This window comes from Astatotilapia calliptera, chromosome 22 (genome assembly GCF_900246225.1).
Source record: "Astatotilapia calliptera chromosome 22, fAstCal1.2, whole genome shotgun sequence".
NCBI classification, from domain to species: Eukaryota; Metazoa; Chordata; class Actinopteri; order Cichliformes; family Cichlidae; genus Astatotilapia; species Astatotilapia calliptera.
This window is the reverse complement of record NC_039322.1, coordinates 11,060,087-11,076,721: the sequence shown is the minus strand read 5'-3', so window position 1 is coordinate 11,076,721 and position 16,635 is coordinate 11,060,087. Positions and strand designations below refer to the sequence as shown.

General features: G+C 40.9%; 1 protein-coding gene across 1 annotated transcript in view; it reads right to left on the bottom strand.

Annotated features, from left to right (window-relative positions):
• osbpl10a (oxysterol binding protein-like 10a) overlaps nt 1-16,635 on the bottom strand; it is a 100,273-nt gene that overhangs the window by 42,309 nt on the left and 41,329 nt on the right. The window contains exon 5 of the mRNA XM_026155847.1: nt 11,150-11,347. Coding sequence (XP_026011632.1) covers nt 11,150-11,347 — 198 coding nt within the window. The remainder of the gene's footprint in view (nt 1-11,149; nt 11,348-16,635) is intronic.

Sequence of the window (16,635 nt, the reverse complement as noted above, 5' to 3'; positions counted from 1 at the left end):
AGACACAGCCTGCATTTTGTTTGGTTTCGGCTTTAGCCCAAACATTCGATATGATACAAAAGATGAATGCTCAGCACATATGCAGCATGGCAGAAAAGCAGAGGTTTGGAGGCGTAATTACATCTGTGTTGCACTAATAATGCCAGAAAGCCGAACATGCCTGAGGGTCTACATTCACTAGAGGGGCCTTTAGGAGGTGGCAATGAAGCTGGAGAGCAAATGTGTTGCTATGGAACCTAAAGTAACTCAGAAAAAGCATACCATGCTCAAAAATAACACAGCTCACTGGGTTTTATTGTCCACAGGAAAAAATGCAGCCACATTTCTTTAGGTAAAAAAAAAAGAAAAAAGACCTGTTTACACACAAGGAAAATACGATAAAAGCAGATAAAGGAAAAATTTAAAGAGAAAAAATAGACCACAGGGTGAAATAATGTTTAAATATATCAGAATATCTGACACAGCATGATGAAGTTATAAAAAGCAAAGTAGAAAACTTAAATGTCTCAAATATTTCTCAAATGTCTGCTAGTGTTAGTGGTCACCTTCGAGGCCCACTCAAATAATTAATTATTTTCACAAATTTCACAAAAGGGAAATTTAAAAAGAAAAAAAAAATATTTCAACAACCACTGCTTTCTGTATGTAAATAGCATCAAAGTTGATATGTTTATTAACTTTTAAAAGCAGGTAAAAAATAAAAAAAAATAAAAAAATAAAAATCAGAGAGCTTTCAATAATGGCAGCTTCCCCCGCCACACACAGAAACAGACAGACAGACAGACAGAGTGCTCTCAGGAGCCAAGAGGACCAGCGATGCTTCCAGAAATAGCATAACCCCAATGATCCAGCTCTACCACGGCAGTGTAAGTGCCCAGTGGTGCTGCTGCACCGACAGCCGAGGCGTTTGATGAGTTCACATCAGCCAGCTGTGACAAGCTGGCTTTGGAGAGACGGTTATGTGGTCTGACTGCCACCGTCACGCATTCAGCAAAGGGACAGATGGATGGAAGGTGACAACGTGACAATGGCCCAAACATTCAACCGAAACCTCGTCGATACATCAGGATAGCAATTACTGCTGTCAGCGTGATAAAGATTTTTAGAAAATACTGAACTGTACTGAGAAACTGACCAGACACAGAAGCTCCCCAGCACTGAGACGTTTTAAGAATCATATTTAAAACGCACATTTACAGCAGATTATTAGTAAGTTTATTTAAATAGGTTATGTTAGAGGCATTAATTGTTTAGATTTCAAATGTGTAATGAATGACAGTATAATATGACATGTATAGCAACGTGTATGTGTTTGTGTGGTTATAAAGCACAAATAACCTCAATATTCAAACATATGAAAATACTGCTTGAATGACACTATTTTACTTTTTATTCATCACAGTGATTTGTATAATATCAGAGTCACTGTAATAACCAGGTTCTGATATATGAAATGTGTCCACATAAATATTCAAACTATGATAACAACTGGCGAACATAATAATATGGAATTAGTAGAAAACCAAACAGAAATGAGCAATCTGTTTGTCCTTTCATGAATTCAGCACAACACTGCCAATTTACAGCAGCCAACTCTGCCTTTGAACTGACCTGCAATTTCACAAGGTACAAATGATCTCATCTCTGGAACAAACAGCATTCACATTCAGTGATCACAAGGTGCATCCACGCACTGTAGGGGTGAATCTCTCAGGCACAGAAAGTGTTGTGAAAAAGCATTTGCCCCATTCTTGACTTCTTATTTTCTGCACTCTTACATGTCTCAGATCAAACAACTTTTAATATTAGACATAGATTTTTGCAAAGCCAAAGAATTTCAGTCTTCTCTGAGTCCGGAGGTTGACTAGTCCACTGGTAGAGTAGGGCGATATGACCAAAAATATTTATCACGATATACATTTGAAAATTTGCGATAACGATATAACTGACGATATAATTGACACTAGACAAAATACTTTACAACTCCACAACTTTATTAGTGCAAAAAACCCCATCAATGCATTTTCACTTAAACAAGCAGCTGTTTTTTATGTGTATTAAAGTTATATACAGTGGGGCAAAAAAGTATTTAGTCAGCCACCGATTGTGCAAGTTCCCCCACCTAAAATGATGACAGAGGTCAGTAATTTGCACCAGAGGTACACTTCAACTGTGAGAGACAGAATGTGAAAAACAAATCCATGAATCCACATGGTAGGATTTGTAAAGAATTTATTCGTAAATCAGGGTGGAAAATAAGTATTTGGTCAATAACAAAAATACAACTCAATACTTTGTAACACAACCTTTGTTGGCAATAACAGAGGTCAAACGTTTACTATAGGTCTCTACCAGGTTTGCACACACAGTAGCTGGTATTTTGGCCCATTCCTCCATGCAGATCTTCTCGAGAGCAGTGATGTTTTGGGGCTGTCGCCGAGCAACATGGACTTTCAACTCCCGCCACAGATTTTCTATGGGGTTGAGGTCTGGAGACTGGCTAGGCCACTCCAGGACTTTCAAATGCTTCTTACGGAGCCACTCCTTTGTTGCCCGGGCGGTGTGTTTTGGATCATTGTCATGTTGGAAGACCCAGCCTCGTTTCATCTTCAAAGTTCTCACTGATGGAAGGAGGTTTTGGCTCAAAATCTCACGATACATGGCCCCATTCATTCTGTCCTTAACACGGATCAGTCGTCCTGTCCCCTTGGCAGAAAAACAGCCCCATAGCATGATGTTTCCACCCCCATGCTTCACAGTAGGTATGGTGTTCTTGGGATGCAACTCAGTATTCTTCTTCCTCCAAACACGACGAGTTGAGTTTATACCAAAAAGTTCTACTTTGGTTTCATCTGACCACATGACGTTCTCCCAATCCTCTGCTGTATCATCCATGTGCTCTCTGGCAAACTTCAGACGGGCCTGGACATGCACTGGCTTCAGCAGCGGAACACGTCTGGCACTGCGGGATTTGATTCCCTGCCGTTGTAGTGTGTTACTGATGGTGACCTTTGTTACTTTGGTCCCAGCTCTCTGCAGGTCATTCACCAGGTCCCCCCGTGTGGTTCTGGGATCTTTGCTCACCGTTCTCATGATCATTTTGACCCCACGGGATGAGATCTTGCGTGGAGCCCCAGATCGTGGGAGATTATCAGTGGTCTTGTATGTCTTCCATTTTCTGATGATTGCTCCCACAGTTGATTTTTTCACACCAAGCTGCTTGCCTATTGTAGATTCACTCTTCCCAGTCTGGTGCAGGTCTACAATACTTTTCCGGGTGTCCTTCGAAAGCTCTTTGGTCTTGGCCATGGCGGAGTTTGGAGTCTGACTGTTTGAGGCTGTGGACAGGTGTCTTTTATACAGATGATGAGTTCAAACAGGTGCCATTCATACAGGTAACGAGTGGGGGACAGAAAAGCGTCTTAAAGAAGACGTTACAGGTCTGTGAGAGCCAGAGACTTTCCTTGTTTGAGGTGACCAAATACTTATTTTCCACCCTGATTTACGAATAAATTCTTTACAAATCCTACCATGTGAATTCATGGATTTTTTTTTCACATTCTGTCTCTCACAGTTGAAGTGTACCTCTGGTGCAAATTACTGACCTCTGTCATCATTTTAAGTGGGGGAACGTGCACAATCGGTGGCTGACTAAATACTTTTTTGCCCCACTGTAAAAACGTAACAGTGCAAATTCCTTGCTGACAGTTTAACCAAAAGGCATTTCCAGTGGAATTGGCCGACATATCCATATAAGCATGTACAAGATCCACAAAACTTAAAGAGGTTATACACACACAATACGGTAATATTATGTTGAAGCCCAGTACGTATCACTCCGCGAGGCTCCTGCCTGCAATAGCCGTAATGCTCCGTCAATCCATCAAGCGGTGCGGCTTCGTAGCTTAGCAAAGTCATACTAAAACATTTGACAGATTTTCGAGCGCCGTGTACCATGTAAAATCGTTTCGAGGTCAGCAAACACAACCAGAATTCATACATAAGGGGCACTGTCGATTTTCAGAAAAATCAAAAGGATTGATTTTAAGTGTGCCGTATTTTCCAAACAACACGGTAATAACGACGGCCCGCTAGCATACCAAAAATAGTGCTTTGTTGTGTATCTGACGGACGAAAGCTAAACCAGTTCCACACCACGGAAGTTGCAGCATTTTTACAAACCAATTCGCTCTTCTCATTCTGCGTCGCCGCCATGTGCGTATATAAACATAGGCACTGCACATACACGTTTTACTCATATTCTATTGCGATATTTCATTTTCCTATCATTGCCCAAAATTACACCGGTATTACCGTGAACAGTATGATATAGCCCAGCCCTACTTGTTGGTGTGTTTTACATTATTGTTGTGCTGCATAACCCAAGCACCGTTGAGCTTCAGTGTACAGACTGATGGTTGGATAGTCTCCTTCAGGATTTCTTGGTAGACAGCAGAAGGTCCAGAAGCAGCCCCACACCATCACACTACCACCACCATGTTTGACTGTTAGTATAATGTTCTTTGTTAGTACTGTTCAAACCTGCCAAAACATTCAGCTTGGGTCTCATCAGACCACAGAATATTTTTCCAAAAGTCTCGGGAACCATCAAGACTTTTTTGGCAAATACAAACTTTTCCATGGACGCTATTTTTAGCCCACTCGCTTTCTTATTGTTGAATCATAAATTCTAATCCTTAGCTGACGCATGCGAGGCCTGCCGATGTTATTCTGCGTTCTTTTGTGAGCTCCTGGATTAGTCATTGATGAGATGAGTTTGGTAGGTTGGCCACTCCTGGGAAAGTTCACCACTGTCACAAGTTTTCTCCATTTGTGGATGACGGCTCTTCCCGTGGTTCACTGGAGTCCCAAAGAAATGGCTTTATAACAATTTTCAAGCTAAAAGATGTCAATGATTTCTCAGCTGTTCTCAGGCTTTGTGAGATTATTTAGCCTACTTCACTTTGTAACACAGGTTTTATTTAAGTGATTTATTATCAGGCCTGTGAAACTGAACTCATCTTCCGCAAAATGTGCTCACAATTAATTCATGATTCAACAAAGGGTCCAGGAAGGTTTGGATAGCTTGTGAGAAAGGGTTTGTGTGCCTTAGTGAACATTGCATCTACAAGGTCAGGGGCAATTTGCCCCTGGTAAGGTCTCCCACTTCAAACTAGTTCCAGGTAAAGGACCAATCCAAGCGTGATTCACATTGGAAAAAGCTGTGATAGAGAGCCTTACAGGAAGCAAAAGAGTGGTGTTTATGAATATTATCAGCTGTAGTAACCAGAAAATAAATTGGATGTACAACAAAACATCCCAGATGCTGCTGTTTGATCATAAATCCACTATGTAATCAGCATGCAGCAGCTTTCTGGCCTCTACAGTGTGTAGTTGTGTATAAATCACAGCACAAGCAGACTCCTGTACTATCAGCTCCAGTGTACTGGCCTGTTACGAATAAAGGCTGGAAAACAACAAATGACAAGAGGAAGAAGGGAAGGCAGGAGGAGAAGTGGAAGAGAAGACATGAAGAGAGATGGAGAGGAGCTAAATAATGGTAGATATGAATCAGGTCACAGAAAGAAGCAACCTAATTCTTCCGGACCAAAAGAATGTGAAGCCTTACAGAGGATGAATCATGCATCACAGAGGGCCTTGTTTTCTGTCTGTGGAGGAAAGGCGGGCACCAGAGGAATGTTTGTTTTGCTTAATGATCACACCATCTGCTTGTTATTTACTCAAACTGTCCCTGGTTCATTCTGAGGAGAGACACTCTGCTCCTGAGAGGTGAGAAATGATCCTGCACTCATACTGATCACTAGCTTCTTTTTCTGTCACAGAGTGAATCCTTTAGGCGTGATATTCTTAGCATGGGGAGACAGACGCACAGCGTGGCGCATCTTGAATGGGGAATTTAACAAGTCGAAGTCAGCCAGGTCTTCAGCGAGCAAGTAAGGCTTAAAAGAAAGATCTCCACATGAAACATTGATGCTCCTCCAAAGAGTGCCTTCAGACTCGCATGCAGGAGAAACTGTTGAGTTAAACGGCAGGCTTTAATACACCGTTTAGTGTTGGGCGGCACAGTGACTCAAGGTTAACAGATGCTCCAGTGAAATGTCAATTACACGACAAGTTATTAGGCAAAAAAACAAAACAAAACATCTCCTCTTTGGTAGGCGTCACATAAAGCTCCTTTGTCCCAGCTCAAAGAAGACAGTAAATGAACTGTCTTTGTCATTCTGGTACAAAGCTCAGAAATCCACAGGTCAAAGATTGTCTTCTTATCCCTGTAACCTTCAGCTGAGCAACACAGTCAGCCCGACTCATGGCTGAAATAATGATTTAAAGTTAAAAATAGCAAACATCTGAAGGTCCCCGCTTTTCAGATCTTTCACATTTTTGCAGATTTTAATTTTCTTGACCAATTACTGACAGCATACACAAATAAAAATGTACTTTAAAGCAAAATTGTCTTTTCACAATAAAACAAACTTCACAATTTTCCCCAAATGCAGTAACTTGAAGGATCTTCTGACATCAAAATAAAACAAAATAAGTGCTCTGCTTCTGTAAAGACGTGCAAAAAATGAACTGAAAATGAACTGAATGAACAACATACGTCATACAACAAAAACATATCAGATACTTCCAATGCATCAATTCCCAGTAGGCTTAGAACTTCTCCAGATAACAGGTCATCCATCCTTTTCACTTTTTCACTCATCTCCATAATTTTCCTGTACCTGATTTGATCCTTTGCTCATACCGAGGCTGCAAGCTTGTAGCTGGTTCCGAGGTTTATTGTTGTGCACGCTTCTGTGGCAGTTCTGCTGCGTTTTACTTGCAAATTGATTCATGAAGGGCTTCCACACTATGCTAGCATGTCGCTGACAGTTTTGCGACACTGCGCGTGTGTTGTTAATGAATAAATATGCTGGATATCAGCAGATTCCAGTTCATGGAGAAAGGAAATTTGTATTTCTGAAAAGATGTGAGGTGAGAAACAATGCCAAAAGCCAATCAACAGACTGGTGGCCTGGCCAGGTTGTCACAGTACTACAGCTGAGACAGACTCCAGTGCGCCCACAAAGTCGATTGAAAAATGGATGGACAGACATAATTTGCCCCAATTTTCAGGCTGAAAAAACCCATTTATGGTTTGTTTTAACAAATTTCCAAAGGCGCTGTGCCATATCAGATTCCCCGACTTGCATATGCTCCCCTGGATTAGCTCTATGGTGCTCTATGGTGCAAACCAAATGCATTGCATGGCTGATTACACAGACTACTTAATGGGAACTGCACTCATGTAATGCTCAGTCGGTTTGTCTCTACACACTTTCACATACAATTGCTTGCACCACAATTAGGGAATGAAACACGCAACAAAAAAAAGAGTGAAAATTAAAATATTCAATAATTTTTGAGGTCTTAATTTAGGTTTGCATAATTAAAAGACAAAAACATATCACAAAGTCTCTTATAAAGATAAACAAACATTTTCTGACATGGCCGGCATGACTTCATACCTGTCAGCCTCTGTTTCCATTCTCAGTACCAACAGTTTATATGGGCAGAAGTATTTTAGAAAGCCTCTTGTCTCTCTTTGTCCATATTTCCTCCTGTCATCATCTCTCCATAATTTAGCGACCAGATGCACAGCTGCTTGGCAATAATCCGAAAAGAACATTTTGTCTCTAAACAAAAAAAGGGGTGAAAGCAAAACTGCAGCAGCAAAAGGCTGTATAGTTCACCAGCCAAGCATACAATCATGTCTTCATTGTGTCTATTAGTTTTGCTTTACCAACTTCACTTCAAGCCTAATGTTGTGCAATTAATCAATTTAAATCAGCTGCAGACAAGCCTATTAAGAAGTGATGGGAGAAAAGGAGGGGAAAAAAAAATCTTCTCTGGAAAGATAAGCGGTAAAGAGTGAACGACCGTTCTGAGAGTACAGAGATGTAGCACATGGGGACAAAGTGGTAACTAGAACTGACAGGACTGGTGAATGAGGCGGGGAGAATTAATGAGGATTTGAACTTCAAACTACAGCAAAAGTTACCGGAAATGTCAAGTGAGGAGATTTTTTTTAATTAACTTACGCTGTGCTTCCAAGTTTTAACTCACAGAAATCATAAAACTGTTTAAACGTAGCATTAGTACAGTACACACTTTCAGGGATGAACCGGGCAACACTGCGTGGAATATCAACGGTTTACAGTTTAGTCTTTTCTCTAGCTTTTTTTTTTTTTTTTGCAAATTGATGATTGCACAAACTGCTTCTGTCACCAGCCACGTTAATCAGTATTGATATATATGCAATAAAAAATGCCAACCATGCTGAACTTACAGTAAAGTGTGAGCACACTGCAGTCAGTGTCAGGCCTGCCAAGATGCCAGAAATATCTGCTGAACTCACTGCACCAGTGTCTCACCTGAGACTTTTACAATCTCTGAAGACAAAGGTCACAGAAAATATAGCACAGCTTTAAAAAAAAAAAAAAAAAGATTTATTTTTTTGCCTTTATTTTGACAGGATAGGAAAGTAGATGAGAAAAAAGTCAAGAGAGGGGGGGATAACACATAGGAAATGGCCTGAATTGGACTCAAACCCAGGCCTTGCAATGGACTTTCGGTGAAGTTTGGGTGAAATAAGGAGAAAAGACAACCAACAACTAGTCTGTATTAATTAAAAACTGGAAAACTTTCCAGTTAATCAGAATTCCAGGCTCAGGGGGGGAATTCAGATTTTAGGGGATAGTTGGAAGAAGCTGGTTTCATCGTGGTATGTTTGCTCATGTGAAGCCCAATCTCAGCTTATCCAATACAAGTTGCTTCACAGAAATTACTGGACTCCCAGTAAGCTAGTCAGGTTGAAGCTTGCTGACGATGGCACCTGTTGGAAATGCGAGGAGGAAGCCAGGACCCTAGTTCATATGTTGTATGCATGCCGGAAAAATGATTATTTGTGGGACAATTATATTGTAAATTATATTTGAGGCTTCACAGTATAAAGGGTGACAAATATAAAATGATATTATATAAAACATGCTTAATTTAAATGCCCATTTGGGGAGGTATTTGCCTGTGATGAGGGGTTTTTGACCACTGGAAAGGATTCCTGTGCAATTCTCAAATCCCAACACCTTGATGCTCAACATGGATGATTCTGTGCATCAGTCAAATATTATTACTTCACTCTTCTCTGCAACTGGCTGCTAGACCAGCAACCAAGCATCAGCACCAAGAAAGAGTAGCCCACAGATCAGTAATACCACATATTTTTACAATACCCTCATCTGACAGCACACACTCACTGCAGGTAGACGGGGAGTCCAAACCTGCCCACGCACTGCTAATACGTTACCACCGCTGAACCATAATTTCCTCATCATCCACCCTGCTGCATGTCTTTACGCCACTTTTAAACACGTATTTCTTCACTTTGATATAAATCGCATCAGCTTTTCATACGTCAAAGTAGACAGCGTGCTCTTTTCAATGTCCAGCTCACAATGAACACTCTGGCTCCTTCTTATAAAAGTCGCAATAACAATTGATGAGAAAACAAAACAAGCGGCTGAATTATCTGTTAGCTTCAACGTAACTATAGCCTTATAGCCTTTATATACAGTGCTTTGTATCTGTGTCCATGCTGTTGTTTCTAACCAGAGGAATGCTACCCATCTACTTCTCTCAGTCTCTACTGCAGGAGAACACAAATCCCTGCAGTATATATGCTCAACTATTCACGAAGCATAATTTCAATCAGCTGCACAGTTATGCAAGATACTGTGGGTAAAAGAAATTAAATCTATAACTATTTACATGGAAGAAGCTGTAAGAAATAAATGTTTGATATTTCTGCCTTTACTGTAATATATATTGTACATATATTTATTACTCTCAGATTTAGCCATTCTTATATTTTGCTTGTTTTATGTTATTGTATTTTTTTTTTTGCACACCTCTGTTGCTTGTGAAGCTCGCACACAAGAATTTCACTCGCATGTACTCTACCAGTGTACCTGCACATGTGATGTGACAATAAAAGTGATTTGATTTGATTTATTTGCAATTACACAATTTCTAAATATTAAATTGCTAAATCTATGTGCTTGAAAATCAGTAAAATGTCAGACACTCACAAGATTCCCTGTTGTCTGATTTACTCAGCTCACAAAAAAGCTAAGAAATTATCAGTTTTTCTAAAAAAAAAAATAAAATAAAAAAAATCCCCTTAACAGCAATAAAATGAAGGAAAAAAGAAATCTCTGAACACTCGTGTTTGTCTACTGCGATGTGATGCATTATACATCACTTGCTGTACTGTCCCGTCTCGTGTGCGCCATGGCGCTCTGTTGTTGTTAAGCTTGAATGAAGCTGTGACGAGCATTAATGTTAAAGTGACCCACATCCAAATGACAGACTTCTGCTACTTCAACAGAGCGTTACACCGCAGAGGGGCTTTAGTTTTTCAAAGTAAAACATTTCTGCTAATGGACACAAAAATACTAAAATTAAATATAATTACTAGATAACCAATCTGTAAAAGCCTTTGAAAACAGCCTCTTATGAGTCAGACTATAGAAAGTATTTCCTTAGGTGGAATACCAAATACCAAATCCTGTCTTTGGAAAACACTGCTCACTGCTGGCATTAATAAAAAAGCCATTACCGAAAATTAGTACAAAACTGTGCTGGATACCCTCAAGCAGTGGACAGACACAGCTGAATAATCTTTATAATGAAAAAGAGATGTTAAGGAGTGACCGTCTCCAGTAAAAACAGAGAAAAGAACTGCCGAGATTACAGTGGAAGAGGAGGAAGAGGAGGTTTCCTTCCCGCGATTCACTTGTGTCAGACAGAAACTGACACATACACGCCATGATAGGTTAAGCTCTTGTTGGGTTCTTGTTTCTTTATGTAATTTATCAATTAATAAATAACATTTTCTGGAAAAATAAAACTATTCTTTAACTTAGTTCTTGTAACATATAATTAAAGCCAGTTTCTTTTAAGGGAAAAATTCAGAAAGAAAGTGTACTGAAGAAGGAAACTGCATTCAATAAATCTAAAAGGTGAAAACATATGCCCACTCATAAGTCAAAAGGCGTGTTGTTACTGCTACGACTTCTCCACCCACCTCTTTGACCTCCAGCAGCCGGCCTGGGTATTGACTCTTGGCTCGTCGAGCTGCAGCTGGAGATTTGTGGTGAGTGATCGTGACGATGTTGCTGGGTGTGGCGGGGTGACCCAGGTGCCTCGGAGATCCCGGGGATGAAGTTGGTGTTAGGTGGGGAAGGAGGGAGAAACTACGGGTCCGACCAGAGGAAGAGGAGCCCTGGAAGATGGGATTTAAAGATGACAGGAACATGATGATGTAAAGGAAAAAGTAAAGGAAAATAAAAAATCTATACATAATGATTAAAAAATAAATAAATAAGGGTTTAGTAAGATGTATTCACTATTACACATAAATGGAGAGTAGTTTTATGTTCATGAGCTTCATGCTAGTGTTAATGTTGTGCGTTTTATTATGATGTCACCTAGTGACACGGATCCGTCACTTCCAACTCATCACAACCAACGCCTTAAAACCTTTAAACTCACTGGGTAAGTCCTGGTAAATGAACTGTTACTTAAACCGTACTAATCTTACTGAGCACTACACGCCACTTTCATCCAGTGACACACAATCGTACAATGATTTGTGCTACAGTCATGTGGCAAAAAAAGTACAACCTCTTTCAATTTAAGATATTACATATCAGGACATAATGGAAGAAAAATGAACTGGTCCTAAACTGGTCTTGAAGTTGGGTAAATACAAGCTTATATGAACAATAACACATGACGTATTAAAGCATATTATTTATTTGTAAAATATAGTAGCAGGAGCAGTGTGTGAAGTACACCCTTACTGCTTTCTTAGGAACTAAGAGAGTAAGTAGCAGCCGGGCGCTGCTAATCAACTGCACTTAACTAACTGATGAGACTCTACAGGCCGCAGTATGTTAAACGTTCATGGCAGAACTATTTGGAAAAACAGCAACCGTTTTCTCTCTAAAATGAGCATGACAGCAAAGCCAAAAAAGCCAAGACTCTCCTTAAGACAGATGAGACCAAAGTGGAGATATTTGCTCACATTTGCACAGCAAAAAACAAGCACAGCATACCAACTGTCAGGCAGTGGTTGGGGCCTGTTTTGCAGCCACAGGACCTGAACACCTTGCGGTCAAAGAGAAAACTTGGAAACATACCAAAGTATTTTACAGTCAAATATGAGGCCATCAGTCTGGCAGGTAAATCTGGCCTGAAAGTGGTCATAGCCCCTATTTACCAATATGTGAAAACACTAATTTACCATTGGATTTATGGGATATGTGCCAGCCTCCCGTTCTGTTCTAACCACCATGTGTACGTTAATAAATCAATTGCAAGGGAAAACCCTGCAGGAGAGAGTCCAACTGAAGAAAATGAAACAAATGTGTCCAAAGAGGAAGCCAGAAAACTTCCAGATTAAATGATGGCGGTTTGGACATCAATCAAAGTCAAGTGCTTAATCCAATCAACTGCGGTGGGACCTAAAGAGAGCTGTGCATAGACGGATGCCTGCAAACCTCAACGAACTTTCGTCCATAACAATGTGAGATACTGATAAAATCCAAAACAGCTTAAAGGTGGCTCTGCCAACAACTGAATCATGGAGTCATTGCATTTTGGATTAGTTTGTGTTAAATAAATGTTGACACAGTGTGATGTGTCATGCATCTTGTTGTTCCCCAGTAAAACTGTTACCTAAAAACATTTTTTCTCATACAAGCATGTGAATTGATAGGCGGTGGGTGCCTCAGCTGAGTTTTATCAAAAGATAGAATCAGCCTTTTTGTTGTTTTGTTTCCCTCTGCGGCAAAGCTTAAGTCACATCACATCTTTCATTTTGATGCCTCCTTTGCTTCCCCCTCTGTGACTCTTGTCTCCTCACTTCGCTGACCTCCATGCTCACACAGGCAGCGATGTCAGACCAGTATCTCTCTCTCCTGCCCCTGCTCTCCATTAGTATACTGCAGCAGAGAGCCAGCGCAGATTTATCCCCCAGAAGACCACAGAGGTCTGGTCACAGCAGCGGTGAAAATAAAATGGATCAAATAAACAACTTCCACCCCAGAGCACCACACAATGAGAGGGAAACAAATGGCCTTCCCGTTTTTGGTCAGAGATGCTGCTCACTCTGCAGTAACCGAGAGGATCAAACCCATCACGAACCTGCCGTTGTTACATACCACACAAATAATCAGGGGTCACTCCCTCTTCTTTTCAGATAATAAAACTGCTCACAAGTTAAGAATATTTTCCTTCTGATTAGATGCATCACCAAAGTCTAAGCAGAGGGAGGTACTGAAGGTCGGTACTTGTGAAGCAGTTCTAACAGAAGATAATCAGCTTACGGGAGAGTACATTGTTGTATTGTGCGCGGCTAAGCCACGAGCTATGAGTATGAGGAAAAGACAGTGTTTCGGGAGTGTGAACAGATAGACACGCTGAGGTTTTGTACTCCAAAAACTGGCACAGAGCCCCAAAGCACTTTAATAAACTGCAACAGAAAAAATAAGAAAGCTGTAAAGAAAAAGGAGGGCCAGAGCTGGAAGGAAGGAGGACAGACGTGTATTTACATAATTAGAGCTCTTTTAGTTAAGTGCATTCCTCTCTTACCATTTCACTTCTATCTAAAATTAACTGCTGAAATCGTTAAGTTAAATAAATAAATAACTCGGCAATTGCAAAGTTAATGTGATTATACTTTACTAACTTCACTTAAAGAGAAAAGCAGAGGTCTTACAGGTCTTACTGGGGGACAGGGCTCGTTCAAAGAAGGTGGCCTCGGTACACTTCCTGTTAGTCTAACCCTGCGGTACAGAAGTCCTATCTTTACAACAACACTTGCGTGGGCAAACCTGGCCCTCTGCGAGGCATCAGGAGTAGACAGGAAAGTCAGCACCACAGGGAAAGACACTTATTACAAACAACTTGCTATTCAGCAATAAACTTGGTTAGAGTGTCTGAAAATAGCTCAATACTGAGACACTAAAATGGAAAAAAAGTTCTGGGCCACAGACACATTACACCTGCAGCTGTTAGGCCACCAAAACCGAAGCCATGAAGCTCCCAGCACACAGATTTGGTGCTGATGGTAATACTAGAGTTTTTAGTTCTCTCTGTGGTTAAATACTTGCTCATACAGTTTTCTCTCCACCTTTTTAGGGTTTTTACCCAACAATAAAGCACTATGAGGTGAAGGCTGCTGTAATTTGGCCTTATATAAGTGAAACTGAATTAAAATGAAATTGCAGTCATTGAGCTAACAGAGAGTTGGTGCCCTTTACACACTGGAAAACAACGCTCTTTAACTGCTGTGGTTCTTAAATGCTTTCATTTGCAACAATATAACTTACTATACACCAGAGAGTATGTAGGAGTGAAGAAACTTCTGACTGACTTGTTAACAGATATGGCCCATTACTTTGACGAGGTGGGTGTCCACTACGAAAAACTTTCAAGTGTGAATTGATCAAAGTCTATTCAAAGGCTTAATCGAGCAGAAACAGCTGTATCAGTCTAACTCACAGGGCATATGTTGCCTTCTTGTGCCCTCAGGAGGGGTGTTTGCACCTTTCCAGCTTCACAACAAAAGAAATAATAAGGTCACTGGCCAATTTATCAGACTGCTAATCAGCTTGATAACTTCAAAGGCTTTTACAGAGAAACTCTGAAGCCATGTCACGTGAATTTAGACTATCACAACAGAATGCTGGAGCCGGCTACCTGCAGGACTCAGCTGTGGCTGGAAAGGGGAACCCTGTTTGCTGACTCCAACAGATGCGACCTCTGATATTTTGGCCGCACTGCAATAAACAAGGTCAACTTGTCCTGTGGGAAATGATGGGAAGATCCTCAGGCGAAGAGATATAAGTGTCTATTCATTCATTTAAGAGTTAGTGCTTTGTTGAACATGGGGCTTTCTTAGACTGGAAGCTGTATGTGACGCAAACAACGTGGCTGCACAGAGAAAGATGATGTATTTATTCTGCACTTTCACTAGATTATCAACAAAGCAGGTTAAAACAGGAAACACATTTTAACAGCAAAACCTCACTTTTAAATGATCTTTATGTATTATATATGGCACAAAATGAAATGGTTAAGCGCCCCGCCACAAAATTTTGTAAGTTCAAAGTTTAAATTTCCGTTGAGATCTGTCCATAAATCTTTGAGTAATTCTGCAGGCCAAAAAAAAAAAAAACAACCCACACACACAAAGGAAAAACAGCCTAGTTACATCACTTGGTTCAGTTCTACTGCCCCCTCATCACTCCCTTTTACAGCACACAAACAAAGTAGCACAACATTAGCATGCTTCATTTTTTTAACCTTTAGACCTCATCATGTCTAACAATGCAGTCTCTCTTTACCGGCCTCATGCTCATAGGCGTGTTTGTGACTGGGATAGATATCCATTTATTGATAAAGATGTGTAAATGTGTTTATAGGAAATGAAGGACACGCTTTCTAGCAGTAAACTCTGTTGCGATCAGTCCAGTTGATGAATGGTGGTGATGACACACATAAGACTGATGATTATTAGTTACAGCGCAAGACTAAAGCATGATGGAAGGAAAACTGATTAAATATCACATTTTAAAATGTTATTAGCTTGGAATATAGAGCAATGTGAATGCACATGCCTCCGTAAATAATAACCATCAAGTTTTCTACAAAGCCATACCGAAATAGAAGGTTTAATCTTTTAACAGTGGCAAAAGGTTTACATGTCTCAGTGGTCGAATAGTGAGTTTCGGAGGATATCGGGGATGGCTCTGGGTGTAAATACAGTTTAATCAAACAAAACAGGAAACAAAATAATATTTTTATCATTAAAATAAGAAATACAGACAATAATAAAGGTTAGCTAGGGTTGAAGATTACATGTATTTTCCTGCTGAGCGAATGTACTTCACACTGAACTGCTTGTATGCGTTTATAATGCTGACATCGAGGGGCAGAGAGGTGATGGCTGTGACAGCCTCAGAATAAATTTACATGTAGTTAAAAGTAAATGCCTTTCTGCTGCGTTTTATCTTGGCTCCGGGCAGGCTGGGAGTGGCACTGGATATGTGGAGCAGTTGGACCGGAAGGAGGGCGGGGGCTGCCGGGTACTACTGGGTTTCTGACTTGGCTCTGTGGCTCCCTTCCCTTCTCTTCCCCACGTTGTGTTGGCCTGTGAGGTGCATTCCCTGGGGCCTCCCTGCAGACACGTTGCCTTGTCCCTGTGCCTGGCTCTTTAGGGTGTGGTGGGTGCCTCTCATTTCAAGGACTGGTAGGGGTGCAGGAGCTGTCAGCCTGGAGTGGACGCCTTGTGGGATTGGTCGTCATGCACTGTTGGAGCTGTGCGGCAGCCCCTGGGTTGGGGTAGCTGCTGTCCCACTTGGCCTTCGGATCGCTTTCTGCCTTTTGGCTTCTGCAGTATTGGTTGACTTATACCGTGTGTTCAGACTTTCCTGCATGGTTCTCTCACAGAACGCTGGTGTTCTCAGCTTGTTGGTCTTTGCTATTGGTTGTGGGGTTTCTGGA